General features: G+C 40.5%; 1 protein-coding gene across 1 annotated transcript in view; it reads left to right on the forward strand.

Moving 5' to 3' along the window:
* Positions 1-22073, forward strand: part of CREB5 (cAMP responsive element binding protein 5) — a 253883-nt gene that overhangs the window by 21169 nt on the left and 210641 nt on the right. Inside the window, exon 3 of the mRNA XM_066319349.1 lies at positions 21983-22054. Within this exon, the coding sequence (XP_066175446.1) occupies positions 21983-22054 (72 nt within the window). The remainder of the gene's footprint in view (positions 1-21982; positions 22055-22073) is intronic.

Genomic DNA, 22073 nt, shown 5'->3' on the forward strand with positions numbered 1-22073 from the left:
CCCATGTCCAAAGCAGGAAGTCACATACCTTTTTTATTTCAGCTTACCAGTTTTCAGCCTCCTACTCTGCTGTGTTTAGGAATAACTCAGACCCGTTCTTACAGTCCTGAAATGCCTCTTCCTTAACATCTTCTACAGTGACAGCAACACTAATACATGAGTCTCTTCTCATGTCTGGTCCAGTTTACAGTAGGCAAGCCCTTGGTGCTTGTATTTGCTAGCCAATAGATGTGGCAGTGTGCCAGACCTACTTTTATCATCTTAAACTAAGATGCCCTGAATATAGCTTGATAGTATTGCTTCAGCTGGTACTAATGGATTTTGACCTCTTTGCTCTGCTTTTTTTTCTCAGCAATTTTGAATTGGGGTAGAGCAGGTACAGCCTCTGATTTATTTTTTCCTTTTTTTTTTTTTTTTTTTTTTTTGCTAGGATGGCTGATCTATTTTTTGCTAGTTTCTACAGGAACAGTACTTTTTTTGCAGGGTTGCTGGATTCAGTATCTGTCCCAAAGCATAACCCCCTTGCATTTTAGTATGGGATTTTTTTTTTTTTTTTTTTTTTTTTGGCTTGGCTGTACCTTGTTTTCTAGGTGTTCTTGTCTTTGAAACTTAACCTATGTGTTCAGCCAGAGGACTGCATGACCCGCAGTGACTATTCATTCCGAGGGTATTAGATGAAGGAGTTGTGGTGTTGTATTGCATTCAAATCAGTGTCTTGCTCTGCCCTGTTGCCCAGCGGTGGGTGGTACTCCTATGAGTCATCTGCTATAAATGCCAAATGATAGCATCTTTTGCTTCATGATGTTCTTGTTGGCAGCGTTGTGCATCACCAGCACTTGGTCACATTTTTCCTGTCTAATGTTGCTGCTCATCCCAATTGTGATCATGTTGCATCTGGATCCACAGCCCGGCTGCAATCTAGCTAGTTTTTTAATCCAGGAGCACATTTGCAGACACAGCTGATAGTTTTGTATAGTATTTGTACACAGGAGTCTTTTCTTAAGTTACCTGTCATATATTCTCCTAGAGTGAATTTTTCTGTTCTCAGTCACTGCCCATACAACTACAACAGCTATCACTCATCCCCTTCCCCAAGATTACTGTGGCATTAGTATATAAAGCAGTTCTGTTTCCCAGAGTTGTCCATAGTTTGTGTATTTTTTTTTTCTCTCAGCCTTTCCTGATACTTTCCAGATCCTGTGCACAGGAGCAGAGTGCCAGCAATCTCAGTCTCTGTTCTGCCTTCTAAATTCTTCAGACGTGTCCCTATGTATTTAATCTTCACTAGAACTTCTCATTGTTTTGATCCTCTCCCTGTGTAATTCAGCTGCCTGTGTTGTTTTCAGGTACTTACCCGGGGTTAAATTTGTTTTCTTCTATTGATAGTTCTACAAATGCTCTTGCCCTAAGTAATGATTTTTATCTATGTAAACTTGAGGTGGATGGCTGCATTCTTCATTCTCTAATGCAAACATCTATTCCTTATTCATGTCTCATGGCATCAGGCTGAATTCTTCCTCTATAGTATCTTTTTATTTGAGGTCACAGAACTCACTATAACTGATTTTTCCCCCACAATATTTCCAGAATTTTAAACATAATCTTATTCACTTTTTGTCTATTTGCTCCCTAAACTATTCACTGTTCGACTGGAGGAGTGATGGGACAAGTAGTAGAGCTTTTAAAAATTGGTACAAATTCAGGTCCTTCTCCTAAGACTGTGGAATGTGTTTTATATGAAAATCTTAATTTTTTTTGTAGTCTGAGTCCCTTCATGTTGCCAGTTCTTTCTGTTTCTAAGAGGTACATGGGTCTCTTTTTTTAACTTTCTGGCTATCCCAGTAAGCTGGTTGCTGTCATGTTTTTGGTATGCTGGGCACTAATTATCGATGCTGGTGGATTCTGTTCTGAAAGTGAAACTTTTCAAAACTGAAAGCTAGCCTACTACCTTTGTGAATGCAAAAATGCATTTACAAAATGCTTTTACAGAATACCTCTCTAACTTTCTTAGAGACTTGTGGGCAGTGTTAGTGAAGTCAGTGGGCACCAACTGTTCTTCCTCCTCTGGCCCACAGCTGCAGGGGGGTACCTGACACACTGGGTACATCTGGATGGTCCGGTGGAGGGATGCTGCAGGGATTTAGGGCAGGACCATCCAGGTCTGCCTGACCCATGGTGAACCACGCTGATGCAGCCCTGAGTGTGACAGAGCTATTCAGGTGTCACTGGAATATGCTTTCTGGCACTTTGAGTCCTATGTGGGTAAATTTGATACAACACAAACTAGTCTGCATTGGTCTCACCATAATAGACTGAGCAGGAGAGCAGTGCTTGAACCACCAGCCTGACCCCAGAGCCTCACAGGCCCCATGTAACACCAGGTACTGCTTTTCTCTGTTGGGAGCACTGCTGTTAATCCACTGGATCTGGAAAACCACCCACTGATAATCGAGAGCTGAGAGTGCTGGTGTGTGCTGAAACTTAAGAATGCAGTTGAGAGCTTTGCTGAATCAGGGCACTGATGATTACCCAAGGTGCAAACCAGTCGGGAACTGGAACCAGGATTCCTGGGACTTTAGTGGGAACATGGAGAAAACAAAGAAATTAACCAGATTTTAAATCTGAATTACAGAAATGGGTGTGGTAATTCTGCAACTGTCTCACTCTAGTGGTTAGCTTGGGAACACCAAACTTCTTTCCTGTAAATTTGTGTTTCCTTAAGTTTTAACTTTTAAGCCTGTCTCATTCTTAATCTATTCTAAACACAGTACTTCATGGCCCATCATGTCTTGTTTTAATATGTTCGGATACTGATGTTTTATCTCCCCTGATGTTCCTTTGCTCATGTATCCTGTCAGTAGAACAGAGAAAATACTGCTTCTGCACCTTCTAATGTTAAATTTTGTGGTAATGTTCAAAAGTGGCAGCTGGCTGCATGCAGCCCCTCACAGTCCATCAACAGGGAGGAGAACTGGAAGGGTAAAAGTGAAAAAACTCTGATGAATTGGGATAAAGATAGTTTAATGAGAAAAGAAAAAGCTGCACAGACAAAGAAAGCAAACCAGGGAATTCAGTCACCATTTCCTATGAGCAGGCAGATGTTCAGCCGTCTTCAGGAGAGCAAGGCCCCATCAAACATAATGGTGACTTGGGAAGACAAACATCATCACTCAGAATGCTCCCCTCTTCCTTATTCTTCCCCCAGCTTTATACACTGAGCATGGCATCATTTGGGATGGGATATCCCTTGGGTCAGTTGGGATCAGCTGTCCTGGTTGTGTCCCCTCCTAACTTCTTGGGCACCCCCAGTCCCCTCCTTGGTGGGGTGGTGTGAGGATCAGGAAAAGTCTTGACTGCATCAGCACTGCTCCGCAGTAACTAAAATATTCCTGTATGATCAACACTTTTCCCACAGCAGATCCAAAACATAGCCTGATACCAGCTATTATGAATACAATTGACCCTAACCCAGCCAAATCCAGCACAAAGTTTATTTACACTAAGCTCTTTAAAAAGTTGCTGTTATGATTATTATTATTACAGCATTTTACTGCGAATCTCCTAAAATGTTTTAACTATTCCAAATTATTTTCAAACTTTCATTTATCCTGACTTTGCCAAATATTGAGACTCTTTCTAGATTCAGAGCCGACAAAATCACTGTTAGTCAGAACTTGATTGGAATGGGCATCTCTTCCATATCGGCCTACACTTCATCATGGCTTTGAACTTGAAAGGTCTTTGCCCCTTTTCTGAGCATAGTTTCAAACATAGTCATGCCAAAGGAGAACAAGTAATTAGCTAAAAACAAGTGATCATAGTATCTCTTGAAGAAGTCATTATGTTAATTGTCCTTGAGGAACTTCCCTTTGGATTTTCTGTAAACTATTTTTTTAATTAAAAAAAAAAAAAAAAAAAGTTACTGTTGGCTCAAAAGCTCCCTCATTGGTTATGAAAGGGTTGGTATTGCACTTATAGTGAAATTAATTTTTGGTTTGTTTTTAAATTTTTTTAGTTTGTTTTATTTTGTTTTGTTTGGTTAGTTCAGTTTAGTCTTTTTATACACCAGAAGACAATCAATAGTTTTTGAAATTAAAGACAAAGGAAGAAAATGCAAATATTCCCTTGTGCTGGAGTGATATATTTCCGGGGAGAAAGCAGGCCAGGAATGGCTTTCAAACTTCTAAATCTGTTTTATGTGGTGTATAAGAGATTGCTGTCATCACCCAGATGCAGGAAATACCAGTGCTGGGCTTAAGGGGGACAAAGTAAACTCGACAATGGACTGAAAAGAAAAATAAACAAGCGACCAACCGTTTTTATGGCTTGTTTTTTTCTCTTGCTTTAACAGTAACATTCACCTTCATTTACCAGAGTTCTGTGAAACATCTGTATCAAGCCTTAAACTTGCTTGACCTTAGTTTAGGTTCAAGGTTCAATATATTCCATGTGCATGGATGATTGTACAAATCCACAAGAGCTCGGTCTCTATGCAAACCTTTTTCCCTGTCCCAGATTTGGCCTCTTTCTCGCTAAATAAATCCAAGGACAACTTTCTCTCTCTGTCTTTCTTTCTCCAAAGATTGCTGCAGGGGTGCCCTTGGGGCTTGCAGGGTGTTACAAGGCTTAGGAACAGAGAGGGAAAGTTGCCTTAGAGGATGAGGTCAACCTACTGTAACAACTACCCCGGATGGAATCTTTTAAAACTTGAAGTATTGAATTTAAAGGCTTCATTTTTCTAAATCTCCCAAAACAAATGGTCCAGCATTTGTATAATTTTTAAATTTGTGCTTCTTCTCTCATTTGTAAAATCAGAAAAGATCTCTAAATGGCTCAGAGCAAGTCTCTGAGCTGAAAAATTTCTCTGCTCCTGCTGCCTAACTATATTTCTTCCCAGGGCTTTTGTGGGTCATTTTAAAGCTGCTTAACAAATAGCTGCCTGTATAGGATACAAAATCTGGGTCTTAAAAAAGAACTTGGAGCCACCAAACCTGGAAACAGAATTTAAGATTTGAATTTATTACAGTTCCCAGCACAAGCTATATTGATATGATTATCATTTTAATCTATTTAAAAGTAACTTCTGTATGCAATAGCACACATGCTCAGTTGATATCTCAAGGTGGTACCTTGCACACTTGTTACCTGTATGCAGATGTACTTTGGGGAAAGGAGGAGAAAAAATGACTTGTTTTCAGTGTCTTAGTTACTTCTTGTGCTGGATTGGCTCCACAGTATGGGATGCCACACGTTGCATCATGGTGGTTCCCCACCTGAGGAAGGTCAGCTGGAGGGTTGTGGTGTCATTCTGGAGGTCATCATGATACGGTGAGGCATTCCTTTCACATGGGATGGTGTAGGGTATTTCCTCTTGCTGGTTCTAGCCAGGCCCATGGCCAGGTGGTGTCACTTGTATGAAGTGAGGAATTTGGAGTCAGCCTTCTGCTCTGGTGACAGCAAAACTCAATCCAGCTGTGAAAAAGTGACCTATCGAACAGTTTCTGATTTTCTCCTTTATCAGTGCTTTATAAATATGAATAGCACTCCTCAGCCAGGCAGACAGCATTATTCTAGCTCAGACATTTGTGGCAATACTGGGTGTGAAAGAGTTGGTTTTTCTGACTGGTATCTACGTGGTGCCTGAGTTAATCCTACAGTGTTCTTTCAAAGCTAGCAGTGAGAAATTGGCAATTCTAGCTCATGATTCCTCTCTTCTTAATAGAGATGTCCATATCAAGTGGATAGTGTTCATGTGCCTATTTCCCTCTGTTGACTGTGGAGGAGGTCTGGAATGACTGACTGAGATGGACAGGCTGAGGATGCTTAAAGCCAGGATGATCATGTGAGTGTCATAGAAACCTCTCAGATGGGTGTGATGGGCAGAGTTCTGTCTGGAAGGGGCACATCCCCATCAGCTGAGTTTTGTGTTGAGCTCCACTGAAAGATGTGGCTGATTAGCTCAAGAACACGGTTGTGTTGATATTACTTCCACGATGTGAGCTGGTGCAGCTCTGCACTGTGCTGTGTAAACAGCCACATTCCCTCAGAATCAGCTTTGGCTATTTTGTGTGGTGCAGCATTAGCCCAGGCATAATTTTTGAGGCCACAGTAGATTTTACATACCTATAGGTGTGTTACTAAGCTGAAGGGGTTGCTCTCCAGAGGGCAGGAGTTTTGTTGAAGAAGCACATAAGGCACTGGTGTTTGCTCTAATCCCCAAGTGGAAAATGCCTTCTTGCAGAGTGGCAGGAGACAGCTCTTCTCCACTAAATGACTTTGATGTCATGAGATGTACATGCCTTATTTATCAACACACCTCTGGTAAACTAAAGATACCTCCTGCCCTTTCATTCCCCCACAGTCAATTCAATTTTTCCTTGAAGCAAATGAACTTTTAAAAGAACTAGGGTTTATGGAAGAGGGTTCATGGAGCTGTGATAAAGCACTTCAGGCTGTAACTTACACTTGTTTCTGAGGCTTCATTTTTATTGCTTGAAAAAATTCTCATATGATCTCATTTTAGAATTGGGTACTTCAAAGGTTCTTCAATCCATGTTCCTTCGAGGCTGCCTATGCAGCCCTATAATTTTTTCCCATGTTCTGTTCTTTTTTTTTTTTTTCCTCTCCTTTCATCCTTATTAACTGGAAAACACCAAAGGGATTTTCACACACCAAAATGAGTAGCCTGGCAAGATTGTAGCCACGCTGCTTTAAAAGTTACTGTAAAATCAGTCCATGGTGGATGTGCGTTTGCAGGTTTGTGCTCTATTCCTAAGTGCCTGAACTAGTCTTGCTACCCAGACTCTGTTATGGTAGATCTGCAGGCAGAACTGCTCTGGTAAAGCCTTCAAAAGGGATTTGATTTAAATTAGAAATAATTGTTTTACCAAATGTGATTTAGAACACGATTACAGCCTTCCATCAAAAAGCACAAGCTATACTGGCTTTGTGAGAAGGGATGAAGGCAAGAAGAGATCTTTCCCAGCATATATGTGGTCTTATTTTCTTTGCTTTTTCCTCCCCGCTTCCCAAATATGGAGTCATATTCAGTGGTGAAATGAACTTGACCTCTCTTGAAATGAGGTTGGGCTGTTTGGGTTCCATGTTCTGTTTGGAAGTTTTGATGACCTCACTAATGTTGTCCCAACTCCTTCAGAACGGATTTCATTGTCAGTCACATCACTGACTGTGAACTGAAGAGCTGACCTGGAACTATAAAATTCCCTAAAACCAGCCCTGAGCTTGAAACCCAAAAATTTCTTGAGTTCTCCTCTGAACTCTGTGACACAAACTCCTTCACCCAAATATTATTTCACTGTGGTTTCAGTTTCTTTTTTCTTTTTCAGTAGGAAAATATAGGGATGAGAATGAGATTGCTAGAGAAAGACATTAAGAAAAGAAGACAGCAAATACTTCCTTAAAAATCAACTACTTTCCTTTAGTTTCTTGTTAGTATTAGGGACCAAAATGTCAGGTTTTTTTTCCTTTGCTCTGACACTTGCTTGCCAAAGGGATTCATTTCAGTCCTTGTACCTAATATTGAAATCTATAAAGAAAAATACAGAGTCTACTTAAAGAGCTAAGCATTAGTGCTGGAAGAAAGACAACCTGTGAATGCATCTCACAAACAAATGATTGAAATGAAATAAGCTTTCAATGTATCGATCTTTGTTCTTTTATATTTGTTAGCGCTTAGGTAACCCTCAATGGAATTTTTTCAGGTTGACTTCACGTAAAAGATGCAGCCTGTATCTCCACATATGTCTTTTGTTATTTGTGATATGATACCAGAAGAGACCCTTGCATTTCAGATTTGTTAGTTAGCCCAGATGTTCTTACATGGGTAGAGATATCTTGCTGCTTCTTTTCTCACAATTGCCTGCATAAAGGAGATAACTATTTAAGTCTACAAGCCAGCCAAGAAAACATGAGAGGTATTAGTGTAGTATCAAAGTGCCTTGGAGATGAACCTTATTTTTTTTAAACACTGTAACAACAAAAAGTTCATAGCAGACTGTGTACATAGCATGCAAGTGCATGCTATGATGTAATACAAAACTCCATGAAATAAACTTTAATATACATAAATGCAAAATGAATGATCAGATGCTTCTTCATTCCAGCATTCCAAGGCAATGCTTGAGAATGGAGAACATGAGGGAGAAGGAGGCGAGTGTAGCATATGAGTTTGCTAGAGGAGATGGATGGTAGTGCTTGGAAGGAGATTCATGACAATCCTGTTTGTTCTTGAAGCTCCCCAAATATTTTTTATTCTGCAGAATTATGCAAAGAATCGTATTATTTGGATGATCAACCAAAATGTGTGTTAAATATTTTTTTGCCTGTTTTGACACATGAGAAGATAATAGCACCTATTTATAATTGCCACTGACTGTCTTGAAAGAAAATCTAGCAGCATTAATATTCAAAAAGCTATTTGTGGCATTGATAAAGGCAAAAGCATTAGTCAGTTTCTGTAGCTGTCCATAAAAATATCTCTTTCTGTGAAGAAAACTTAGCCTTACCTATAAAAATATTGGATACTATGTCACACAAGATTATGACCACTAGAGTATATAGACTTAATGGCCTTCATATCATTAGCATATACTTGGAAAGGAGTATCCTGCAGTAATATGGCTTTCTGAGAAAACTCCTGACTCCTCAGGTGACTGATTGGAGGTAGATGATAAACCAAGAGGACCTGTCAAGTGCTTAGGATCAAAGTGTCTTTCAAAAAGTGCACTGCCTTTCCAGATACTGAAGCCTGTATTTGTAAGCCTCCCTTTGCTGGAGGCAGTCACTGATATTACTACCCTGTCAAATCTTCCTCCCTGGGACCCTGCCAGCTCAGCTGTGCCTTTATTTTCTGACTGTGTTGCCTCTATAGCATAGGTACTATGTACATAGATCTGGGCAGCTGGTGGAAGACATCTCTAGCATGGTTGTTTTACAGGTACGTAGATGGCAGTAGGCTTAGTGGGCTTAGTGATTCTCTATGGTGGTGGTTTTTGTTTGGTTTTTTTTGTTTGTTTGGTTTTTTTTGGGTTATTTTAGTGGATTATAGTATCTATATTATTAGGAAATGTTAATGCTTACATTTGGACTACTTTCAAAATAAGGCTATGTTTTTCACTGTCTTTGTACAAATCTCTTTTGTAAAATGGTGATTTTTTCTTCTTGTGAGGAAGGGAAAAGGAATTATGTATTCATATACTTGCTAGACCTTCAAAACAACTTATGTACTAAATTCTCTTTTTGGAAAATTAGGCAATTATATGTTGAAATAGCTTTAAAATTTTTTTTAAATTCTATTTTAAGTTCTCATACAAAGTATTCGTTAGTCATAATTCTCTGCACCCTAGTTCAAAATGAGATAAATTATATTAATTAAAAATGCAAAAAGGCAGATCAGTCTATGCAGTCCATTCCCAAAATAATGATCTTGTAGTTAATCAGTACATTGTAACTATAAATATATATGTATTTATTTCCTGACTTTGCCACCAACTTTGCATGACTTGGGATAGAACATGTAAGCTAGAATCTTCCAGATGAAACTAATTGCAGTTAATTGTGATTGCAAGGATCTTTCAGCTATGTTAAAAAGAATTAAAATCTGTCCTTAAAAGTGCGTTCTTTAGCTTCTTGTCTATAATTTTGGCATAGTATTACTTTGTCTTAGAGAGACTACTGAGGGAAGAATGAACAAAATAATGTGGATGTGTCTGACTTTTCCTTATTTGCTTACCCTCAAAGATAAATATTCCCTAAAGGGATATAATTGGAAGAGGGTGTGTGCAGCAGGAGTTGAAAATGAAGCCATTTAAAGTATTTCTGATTGGATACATAAAAACTGGAGGCGCTCAGTATCACCGCTTGCTCTTGAAAATCTTAGCCAAGATTTTTTCGTTTTTCCCAGAAGAGCTATGGCCAGGACGGCTGAGGCTTGAAAGCTGTGTATTTACACAAGCACAAGTTACAAATCTGTGGTTTTCAGAGATGTTTGAATTTCACCGCTTTACACTTGCAGTGTGTTATAAGTTGCTGTGAGTAGTTCACAGATTGTGAATGTACAGCCTACAGAGAATTACCCCTCACGTCGCCTCCTTCTTGTAGGGAAAAGTAGTAATTTTTTCATATGTGCTAGTTTTTAAGGTTCTTGTTTGTAGTTATGGATTGGTCTCTGCCAGAAATGTGTGGCTAGTCACTGATCAGGAATTGCTTCATTTTGATGTGCTGCCTCCTTCACTGAGGCAATAATCCATGGGCCAGGAAGGCTGATTTTTAAAACGTGATACAGCAGTGTTCTGAGAAGATTTCTGGAGACTTATATTGCTGGGGGGTACTTGCATTCCTGTAGGAGGAAAGGAAAGTTCCCTTTTCACTCTCTTACCTAGCCCACAGAGTTGCATGTCTGTGCACACAGACAAGCACAGTCACTCCTGGAGTGCAGAACTCTTTCTCTGCTCCTGGGAGGGTCTCCCATAGTTTGCATGGATATTTGCCTAATGATAAGTGCTGGTTCAGCTGATTCTGGATGGCAGACTCATCCTCCTGCCCAACCACTGGTAGCAGTTCACTTTGCACTCGCTGCATTAGTTGAGGACAGAGGGGCAGCCCACGTCGGATGTCCCTTTCTTGTCAAGTGCCAGTGGAGCAATAACTGCATTTATGTCCCTTCTGCATCCCAAATCTCTCATTCCTTGAGGTAGGGCTTGAGGTCTGAGTAGGCAGAAGTACACAGGCTGTGTATAACCTGTCTGGGTTTGTGTAGAGCCGTGGAGTGCTCCCAAGGGAGTAGTAGCTGAGCAGCATCCCCACAAGTGCCTTGGGCTGTGCTTCTGCTCTCCAGTGGAGATCACCAGAAAAGCTCGATGTCAGGCACCACGGAGGTGTCCCTGGGGGCGAGAATCTCAGGGGGCTCATGAGAGTGTCAGGATAGGATCCATCCCATCTCCCCAGCCAGGGAACAGGACAGCCTCAGCCATGGGCTTTGGCATGTCTCTGACAATCCTGGAGCTCCTCTGAGATGCTGATGTTTGATCTGCTCTTCTGGGTATTGAGAGGAAGGCAGACTTGTCTCACATGCAGCAAATGTATTTGCAGGGCATTGCTAGTGCTGGGGACTGGAAGAGCACCTCTGACCCTCAGGAGCACTTCTGGAGCATTCTCATCCAAGGAGAGTAGAGGGATCACCATTTCTGTGCTCAAAGAAAGCATATATTTGCAGAAAAGCCTTTGAAGACCTGTGTTGGCTTCCCATCAAAGTTAGCCCCTCTCCTCGGTCCAGATCTTTAATGGTTGAAAAGCTTGACCCAAGGGTTGTGGACACATCCAGGGCAGAGCAGGCAGCCAGAGCCTAGCTGGGGGGTCTGCAGGAGGGCGGGGGGAGCAGCACGGAATGGTTTGGGCTTTTTGTTTTGTTTTGGATGTCTGCCAAGCAGTTTGTGGGCCATTCTGTTCCCTTTCCAAATCAGGTACCTGAATTGCTGGGGCAGATGGTCCTCAGCCTTCTCTCCAGCGCTAAGTGCAAGGAGATGTTGTAGGGGACTCTGCCACCAGCCTCATGACAGGGGAAGAGGGGCTGCTCTGCTGAGCCAGCCAGCCCAGGGCATTGCTCCTGGGGTTTTTGGTGCTGGGCTTTGGTAGTGGCTGATTTCAGAGCCCTGGGAGCAGCTGTGCCTGCAGCACAGCACTGTTTGCTGGTGACACCTGCAGGGACAGTGTTCTGTGACTGCTGATGGTGCTGCTGGTACTCCAGAAGACTGAGTCTGAAATACCTGCCCTGCTTCCCCTAAAAGGCTTTCCTTAACTATTGTGATTCATTCTTCTAGTTCATGGTTTTAACTCTTTCAATAAGCTGGAAGACTTCAGTTTCACAAGCAACCTCCATAAGGAGGAGGTTGTAAGGTGTAAGTGGGCCACAACTTATGGGGACAACATTTTTAGCAGGGGCTGTTGCAAGAGGACAAGGGTTAATGGTTTTAAACTGAAAAAGGATCAATCTAGAGTAGCCATAAGGAGGATGATTAAATACTGGGATAGATTACCCAGAGAGGTGGTGAATGTCCCATCCCTGGAAATATTCAAGGTCAGGTTGGAGGGGTTCTGATCTAGTAGATGATGTCCCTACTTTATTGTAGGGGGTTGGAGACTAGATGACCTTTAAATGTACTTTTTGACTCAAATATTCTATGATTCTGTGAAAATATAAACTATTGTTCTAATGTCTGCAGCTTCTTTGAGTATATGTTTTTCTAGGTTATTAGTTCAAGGCAGTCTATGCTTACTGCTTTATTTGTGTATTGCCCTTTCAAATTCTAAATACATTGTGCTGTATTCAATGCAATGGTTGATTTAGAAGCAGCTTTTTAACCCAGTCTCAGAACTCAGGCCCTCTTATTTTTATGAAGGCATTTTAACAGCAGAATGATTTTTGCATCTTTGATTTCTTAAAAACATATGGATAAGCCTAAATCCAAATGAAACTTACCTGAAATAGATTGCTACACTGTGTTTAGTGAAACTAGTTATATGACTGGTGAGAAACGTGTCTGAAGATAAAGTGAGTGGATTTGAGATGTGAGAACCATCACATGTACAAAGTTTAAAGTGTTGCAGTTCAGTCTGCCCTTGATTTGTCAGGGCTGAAAAGAACAGCCCTGTTGTCAGTTTTTAGTGTCTAAAACTCTCTAGTGCTGAGTACTGCCTGAGGGGATCTGTGGGCTACTAGTGTTCTCAGCAGAGATTTGTTTCCTCGGAGGGTTTTATCTTATGGCTAGAAACTGAACGGTGAAGGTTTGATTCAGGATTTTTTCATGGTCATTTTGCAGAGAGAGAAGTTTCCCAAATTAAAAAAAAAAAATCTTTAAAAAAAGGCAATTAAAAATTGGGGAAGATTAATAATTAATGGCTTGTAGCTAATTTATTAATAGCCGCATTTTTCTATGTAATGAAAATCTTAAACTGTCTTGTATGTTAACTATAAAGAAAAAAAAAGCATAAAAAGTGAGATTGGTTTTAGTTTAAAATTATTTTAAATATACAGAATTGCAGAGTTTTATCTATAAAATGTTTAAGTTTGTTTGCAGGGTTTTTGTTTAGGGATTATTTTATAAAATAAAATATGGAAGGAAAATTTGGGCTGGCAGAATTTTCAAAGCTTTTAAAGCCCCTAACTGCTTCTGGTATGAAAGTCAGCTAAGCAGCCTTGTGTTGTTGTTTCCCCCAGGATATCTTTTATGCTTTCTTTTTTTTTTTTTCCTTCCTTCCCTTTGGAAATCCAAGTGTTTATTTGCATGCAACTTAGGTGAATTCTTTTATCTATTTGTGTATCGTAAACCAAAACAATTAGCATACTGCAGTTACAGTACACTTAAAACGCAAAACAACCCTACAAAACCTTCAGTCAATATTATTCCTGGAGGGAAAACTCTTAATTAAATTGTATGCAGACTACAACAATAGGCAAAGTTGTTTGGTGTTTAATAATAACTGTTCAGGGCAGAGGTAAGAGTGAAAAAGTAAGTGTAGCAGAGGGCTTTGCATGCCATTAACCCAAGGATAGAAATGAGGTCAGCCTTTGAAGGGACGGACAACACACTTATCTGCCAGCATTGGAAAGTCCCAAAAGATTAGGTTATTTGCCAGATGTTACTGGGAGTTCATCATTGACACCCTCTGCTTCATGGGCTTCATCTCTCACCACAGTTGCAGTTGCCTTTTCTGCCCTTTGGAGGCTTCCTGGAGATCTTCTCCAGCGCATGATGCTTGGCTTTTCTTGAAGTAGTTTTTTTGTTTGTTTGTTTCATAGCAATAGGCATGGTGAACCATCTTAACTTGTGAAGCTGATCTGAAGACTCATTGTTTTTCTTTAATACACCCACAATAATCCTCTTGGTGTAGGAACCATGGACATGAAGCACAGTGACTGCCACAGCTCTGGGAATGGGGCTGTGCTTGTGAAGGGATTTGTAGAAGACAGACTGCTCACCTCACTTATTATTGGTAACCTTTTGAAGATGAATGAAAACTGGGGAAGACTTCCTCATGGGCTAAGGATTTTCTGTTCTTTCTTATCCCTTTGCCTGAAAAATAACTGTAAATACAACTCTAAGCTGACCATTCTTATATTATTAGCAACTTTGTAATTAATCAAATATCACACTGAAGTGATATTTAAGTGTGTAACCCACCAAAAATTGGTAGTGAGGGAGAGTGGGTGCTGTCAGATCCATGTTAGTAATGACTGCACGAACCTGGAATGGTGTTCTCTGCATGTATCTTCTCCTTTAAATCTTTCAAGATTTTGGTAGTAAATATTGATTTCAGCTAATGGTGGTTTTAACTTCTTTGTGCACATGCTTTGCCCCAAGGGACCCTGTCATGTAGAGGGAGAAGCCAAGACTTGCTCATAAAGAACAGAGCAAATATGTTTTTCCTTTAAAATGCTAGATGTTAATGGTGGTCTCTCAAAGCAAGATTCCTGCCACTTGTGTTACTGCAGTTGTTTTGCAGTTCTGCCACCTTCCTTTGAGCAGAACAATTTGTGAGATGGACAGTGACCTAAATAAGGGCTGTATTATCACCATGTACATCCAGTACATTATATTATACACTATATTATCAAAATGTATCAAAATTATCAAATGGTAAAAGAAGCCTCAGTGTTAAAGCTTTTAAAATAATAGAGTCCTTTTGTAGCACACCATTTAAAGCATTTGATCTTTCAGTCTTGCTTTTAACGTAGCACATCCTCCCTTCTCTTTCCTCCCTCTATTCCCTTGCCTCCCTTTATTCCTTTTCCTCCTTTTTCTCCCTTTCCTCCCTTTCTTTCCATTTCCTCTCTTCCTTTTTCCCCTTCTGTCACTTCTTCCCCTTCCTTCCTTTCCTTCTTCCGCTTTTCCCCATTCTCCTCCCACTTTTCCTCCTCTTCCCTCCCCCTTTTGTCTTCCATCCTTCCCTCCTTCCTTCCCCCCCTTTCAAGACCCTCATGTCTAACTTAGTCTTCTGACATGAGCACTTCAGTTAAAAGTCTGACGATACAGGACAATGACAGTATTTGTTCACGGTGAGATAAACTTGACATTCATTTGCTGTTTGGCTATCCACAGATATATGATGTTCTCCCTAACACTTGTCAGGTCCACAAACCCAGATACTGGTTTTACTTCAGTAGGTCTGGATTAACTGTTGAATTTCGAGCATTGGAAGGCAGAAAAATTGCATATAGGGAAAATGGAGAAGTGCTTCAGGTGTTGTTTCTGTCTGTTGGTGTGTGAAACACTGTTGTTGAATAGCTCCTTTCCCTTAGCATGGTATAGCTTGTGCTGCTGCTTGTACTGTTAAGCAAACCTCTGTGCTGTCAGCGAGGTTCCAGTCTGGTCTCTCATGTGGTTTCAGACTTGTAACAGCAGGTAGTAGGGTTATTCTGCAAATGCCATCAGTGAGGGACAGTTGCAGAACTACAAGCCTGGGCCATTTCCAGGTTAGGCTGGCCCTGTTTGGCCAATCACAGAGCGCAAAATAACCACATTATTCCTCAAAGTGTTTTTCCAGAGTTGAAGTAATAGCCATCTTGCCCTATAAAGATCTTTTTTCTCCTATAGAATATTTCTGTGCTGAGATAACTTTCATGAACTGTTTTCAAAAGGGTTTTTTGGGGGGGTTTTTTGGTGTGTTTTCATTTTAAAGTCACTTTTCGCCTCTGTTCTCCTATTTCCATTTATGTCTTCTGTGGCCTGTGCTTAGTAACTCTGTGGCCATTTTTGTAAAGCAGCAAATCCATTTGCACTCTAGCAAGTGAATCTGTGATGGGTTTCCTATACTGAAATGGGGAGTCCCAGAAATGTAATCGTTTAGACTCGTGTGTTTCCACTAGACCTGAGAGACTGATCATCCAGTGCAGAGGACAAACTGTGCCCTCTACCAAATACTTGCATGGCTGATACACAGTGTTGGGCTCTCATGCTGCTGCTACGTGGGAAGGCAGTAGATCATCTGCTTTCTATTTTGGGTTTCTTTTTCAGAGGTATCCTTTTACTCTCCTCCTCTTCCTCAGCCCAGTGGTTTGCAGTCCTTCTACTGCCTTTCTCTTTTCTATTTCCCTTGTGGTTATTTCTCCCTGTACTCCCCCCACCCTCTTTAATTCCAGAGTTTTCCAGCATTCATTCTTGTTCCATTTTGAAGTATCCAATATTTGCCTCATATTCTTTTAGTTATCCCCAGTTATGCTCTTTCTTGAGAAGAAAACAGCTTTGCATAAGCAGAAGAAATTCAGGAAGCAGCTGTTTGGCCTTGTTTGATAACAGAAACAGTGGGTTTCAGCGGACAAATGCTAAATTGGCGGGATCAAAAACTCCCTTGGTTGATTTGAAGGTGAATGGATATATCTGTATATATATCCAGGTTTAGAGAGAAAGGACAAAACCTTAGAATTGCTGGGGAACCTTTCCAGCACTGGATTTTGTTTGGGCAAGCAATAAGTAAACCCTGTGGCCATTTAAAAAGAACTAGGGTGTTTGGAAGCAAGAAAAAAGAAGCTTTTTGATACTCCTTTTGCAAATGATCCTGAAGCGTGTCAGTGGCTAGTGACTTCACAGATGCCAGCCATGGGGAAAGACCGAAGGAAGGCTGCTTGCTGTTGAGGCAATTCACACATCAACTGCTTTTTGAGAGCACTCAGCTCTGCCTGAAGATTTATGGGCCTCTCTTCCTTTGAAATAAATGAGTAAAGGACCAAGCTGAGTGTTTTTCCACACATAAATGTCATAAATACAATCCCAAAAACATCACTGGAGTACCAGCAAGGGCTCAAGCCCCAGCTCAAATGTGCATCGTGTTAAAGTCCTTCTTGGGTACTCTGGACACAAATTGTTTTCCAACATCCAGAACCATTTGGAAATGCTTTAATCCTGAAACCAGGGGGTTTCTAATGGAAATGCTGACAGACCCTTCGTTGTAGCAGCTGAAGCAGGCAGGGCTGTGATAATGAGCCCTGTATGCCTGCATGTGGAAAGTGTGGTGCTAGTTCAGAAAACAAGCACTTCCACTGAAAAGCCCACGCTGAGAAAAACCACCGTGCACTGTTCCAGCACAATGCTGCTTCAAACTGGCTTTGCTCAAGCAAGTACATATTGGGAACAACCGTAGGCATTAACCCTGCATGTATTACACTTCCAAAACCAACAAGTCTTAATACATTTCTAATAAAGTTCTAATTATCTATAAATAGCACTGTGCTGAATAGCCATGACCAGCAGTTCAGAATGCTGCATACATTGACTGGGTTCTTTGCTATTCACAAGCGCATTGTAACCATGTCTCCTCTCACTTTTTAAACATTTTTAAACATGACCCTAAAAAATAGGTGATGCTTCATTTATTGCTCATGTCTCTGCATACTGTGCTCACGCTAGAGACCGTGTGTTTTGTACCTGTATTTGGGAATCTCAGTGACCTTGGTCACACCAGGCTGAAGAAACCTGTCTTGCAAGCATGAACCCAGGTGATTAATTTCAACAAACAGGTTGCTTATAAGAGAGTAATTACTCATTTGTGCAAATGGCAGGATGGGTGCATTGACCTGCATTAGACACATTGTAGTATACACCTCCCTATTGGTTCTCTTTCCTCTGTTAATCAGAGGCCTGAAAACCCTGCAACATTTAGACAGCTTGAGGTTGAAGGCTGAAATGTCACTTTTAAAAGAGGGTTAAAAAGGTCACACAGCTGCAAATAATAATAGCCCAATGAAAATCAGATTCTTACTGCAGCCCACTTCAAGAATAACATTGAAACAGGAAACAAGCCTGCTTGATGTTTTTACCAGTATGGCAGTAAGATTACTGCTGAGTTTAAAAAGAGGGAGAGAGAGACAGAAAGGAGCATGCTTTCTTGGTCTCAGATTTAAGAACAGTTTTTCTGGTTCAGAAAAGATGATCCTGGGGCCCTGCAAAATCTCCTTGAGGAGCATGAGGGCATGGGGTACTTCCCTCTGGATGCTGCTGAGAGGAGATGTAGTTTGTTGCTATGTTCTGAGGGTGGTTTTTTTCTTCTGTTTGCTTTTGTTTCTTTGTTATGTTCTTGCATTCCTCACTGTGGGCTTCAGTTTTATTAATTATAATAAAAATGTTTTAGAAGATTCTTATGCAAAAATCAAGGAGTAGAAGAAAATCTTGGCTTGCTGCAGAACTTGCTTGTTTCTCTACCACGTGACATGGCTTGGAGGAGTCTTTCTCTTGTATTTTTATTTATTTCTTTTTATAATTAGTATACCTTTAACTTCTCCTGAGCAGAGTGATATTTCAGGAGAATGGCAGGCTACAACAGCATAGCAGGTTTCCTCACTTACACTTTCTGCCAATAAGGCTCTTTACGTGGTCACAATAGGGCAATAAATGCTGACAGATGTTGTTAACATGTCTATTAAAATTCAGCCCCCTTTTCTGCTGGATTATACACTCATGGCTATTGTTTATAATATCAGAACTAATGCTGGCATATCAATAATAGTGTTAGCTTTTATTTATAATTCTTGATTTGTTTCTTCAAAAAAGTCACAAATTTGCAATAAATTAAGCTATTGATAACAGAAGCAAAAAATTCAGGCTGGAGCAGTTTTTTAACTTTACAGTCCTCATAGATTTGCCTGATATTCCTCATGTGCATTAATTGCAGCAGTTATTGGTAATACTACAAGAGTTGCACGAGTGTAACTTGAATTTTTAAGATCCCAAAGGCTAATAAGCCCCCTAATTTAGATGGAAAGGCTGCTGTGATACATTTTTATTAGGTGAAGTCGAAATGTTGCCATTGGTTGTGTTATTTCCTTCCTTCACCTGCACACAGTGTGGAGAAAGAAGATGTGGACTGTGTGGCCCAGCAACACATGTGAGACGTGAAGAGAAGTGTGCCAGAGGCTGTGTGCAGCTGTCTGAGCTGGAGGATGGGAGATGTGCCTGCATCCTGAGAAGGGCGCCACGCCAGCTGTGCTGTGCACAACCAGGACACCTCTGCTGCTGAGAGCCCCCATCCTGCTGCAGACCTGGGCTGAGGCCTGGTGGTGCTGGTGCATCTGCAGCTTTTGTGGAGCTCAGTGGGGTTGAGGCATGCAGGATGTTCACACTCACAGACTTTCAGCTGCTTGTTTCTGGTCAGCATTCAAGCATAACGCTGGAATTACTGCCATATGATAACCAAGCACCAGGCAATTGCAGAAAGTGTAGGCAGCAGGCAGCTTCTTTCACTCATTTCGTGTTGTAAGAGAGTCAGTGGTACCACAGTCCCAGCTGCAGTGATTGCATCACATGTAAACACCAATTCTGCACGGTGCAATTTGTCTTGAGGGCATTGTACTGCCTGCTAACACTTTATATAGGTCAAGTTCTACTGGACAGTACCTTGGAGTGCAGGTGATACAGCCATTCTGGATTATTACTTGTGTTATGTTCAATGTCTGCAAAGAATGATTCTCATGGAAACAAGCAATTGCTTGTACATTTGGGGAAAACAATTTGATGTTGAATCTGATGCTTTTCCAGGTACTGAGAGTAAATACTAAATCCATGTTTTCTTGCAGTAGATTTCCTGGATCTGATCCCTGCACTCAGGATTCTAGTCCTCATCTAGTATGTTATTTTGATACTTAGTCCATGCTTATCTACCTAGATAACCTTAAAAATCATTTAATAGTTCTCAGAGCATGCACTGATGGATTCAGGGACTAAAGGTCAAGCTTGGGGTGGGGAGAGAAGCCTTATACTTGCAATACTCAATAAGACATCAAACTCTGAATAATTCCTGGTAATGTTTTGAAATTCCCTTGGACACTCGGGACCAGAATTGTAACTATCTTGTTTTCTTTAACTGAGTCTCATCTGTTGTTTTGCTATTGAAAATGCTGTTGTCACTGTCCCCTGAGGAGGAGAAAAAGGGGTAACAGAAATCTTTGGCAGAGCTTCAGTTGCAGGAGCAATTGAGATATTAAATAAAGCCTCTCGTTATCCATGCATAGCTTCTTTTTTGGTTTTTTTTTTTCCCCTTCTTCTTTCTGTGTAAAGGAAAAAGTTGTCTTTAGGAAAGACAACATGCCTGGGGTCACATCCCATAAATAGAGGTGGATTTAAAAATCTAACTTAGCTGGAGGTTTTGGTTTTGTTTTTTGCGGGGGTTTGTTTTTCTAGTCAGTTATCTCTCTGCTGCTTGTTTCTTTCAGACAGGATAGTGTAATTCAGAGTATTTTTATGGCTTCATCTCTGAAGAGCTTGTCTATGCACAGTCTGGAACTGAAATAACTGAAATTAGAAGTAATTTAACACCTTTAGTTATTTTAGTATGCGAATATACTCTTTAATTTCTGATTATGAGTATCCTATTTCAGTTTAACATAGCTGTAAGTTAAATCAAAACAGGATATGAATAATCTTAAAGGAGTAAATTAGGTACAATTTTAGTTATTTCAGTTCTAGCCTTGTGTGGATACATAAGTTATGCTTGAGTTAGAGTCTTTCTTGACACCTCATTGTATTATAAATCAGTTATCCCAGGCCAGATGTTGGTAGAGATGCCCATATCAGGAAGATCTGTTCATGCTTATTTTCAGCTTTTGGGAGTAGTGTCCTTGTGGAGGTTGAAGGGCAAATGAAAGTAGAAATCCTTCACTTTTGGGTTCTGCTTCTGCAAGTCAGTGGAGTCAGATAGAGTGGAGTTTTTTATGTCACAGTTGGGAAAATATGCTGTCAGACTAATGTTGTCCACTAGAATGAAGTTTAATTAAAAAGAAAATGTTATCATTCGGTGAAAATAATTGCTGCAAGTATGGGTCTGGCTGATATACAGGTTAATGGTGAGTTACACTATCAACTGTAAACATACTAAAGATACTCCTGATGATAGAAAGCAATGAACTGTAGTTTAAAAAAAGATCAGTGGGTTTGAGCAACTTTACCACCTGTCCTTCTGCAGATTTTTGTAGTTTTAAAATAAAATTCTGCGTCTCCACCAAGATATTTCCCTTTGGTTGATGAAAAAATTACCCAAACACAACCCAGATATTTTTCTAAGAGAGGCTGTGGTGAGGCTGAGTTTTAAGAGATTTCAGGGAATGTCTAAACATAAGTCATCTGCTTTAAGATGGGTCAGCCACTTCATTCTAGCTGGTAAAAACAGTTGTTCCAACAGGCTGAAAACATTTCTGAAATAAATGACTTACTTATTTTACTCTCTAGAATTTTACTAATTTTTTTTTTTTTTCTGCTGAGGAACACTGCCCTAATATTGACTCAAATGTAGAGCTGCATAACTGCATTCTGAGGGTGAATGTTTCATCCTTTGCCTTTATTTAAGGCTTGGGAGCTTTCCCCCAGGGTTTAGTTCAAGGTTACACAACTGTAACTGCTATGGGGAAGTGCAGTTTTAGACAAGACTTCACTGCTGAAGCTCCTGAGGCTCTAGCTGACCTTTTAAAGGATGGGGATGCACAGTTACCTTGTGTGTATAGAGAGAATGTATGTACTGTATTTAAGTTATTAATATCAGACAGTATGGATGCAGAACTTCAAAAAGTGAGCTCTTTCTCAGAAGTAACCTAGACGTCTGGTTTTAATGTTGTTCACCAGGAACTGAAGGAGGAAAGGTAAAAACCTTTAATTCAAGATATTTCTGAGAAGACACGGCCTTATCTAGTAACAACACTGAACATATGCTGTTTTCTGAGGCAGATTTATGCTGTGAAAGCTGAACATTTTTTTCCTTCTTAAATTGTTGCTCAGGATGGAGCAATAAGAACTTAGACTGTAGGGAGCCTGCTGCATATTAGCAAAATTAGTACTCTGAGTATGAAAACTTTGTTCTGATCTGTTTGCAGAGTTGGATGTAAAAGCACAAACTGCGATTTCTGTATGTTGCATGCATGTGTGAAGTTTAGAACGTGTATATTCATAGGTTCCCTTTCTTTCCCCCTCCCCCTTTTAACATGTAGATTTATGAGGAATCAAAGATGAACTTGGAGCAGGAGAGGCCTTTTGTCTGCAGTGCCCCAGGCTGCTCACAGGTGAGTGGAGTCAGCGGTG

The sequence above is a fragment of the Sylvia atricapilla genome, chromosome 1, assembly GCF_009819655.1.
Source record: "Sylvia atricapilla isolate bSylAtr1 chromosome 1, bSylAtr1.pri, whole genome shotgun sequence".
NCBI classification, from domain to species: domain Eukaryota; kingdom Metazoa; phylum Chordata; class Aves; order Passeriformes; family Sylviidae; genus Sylvia; species Sylvia atricapilla.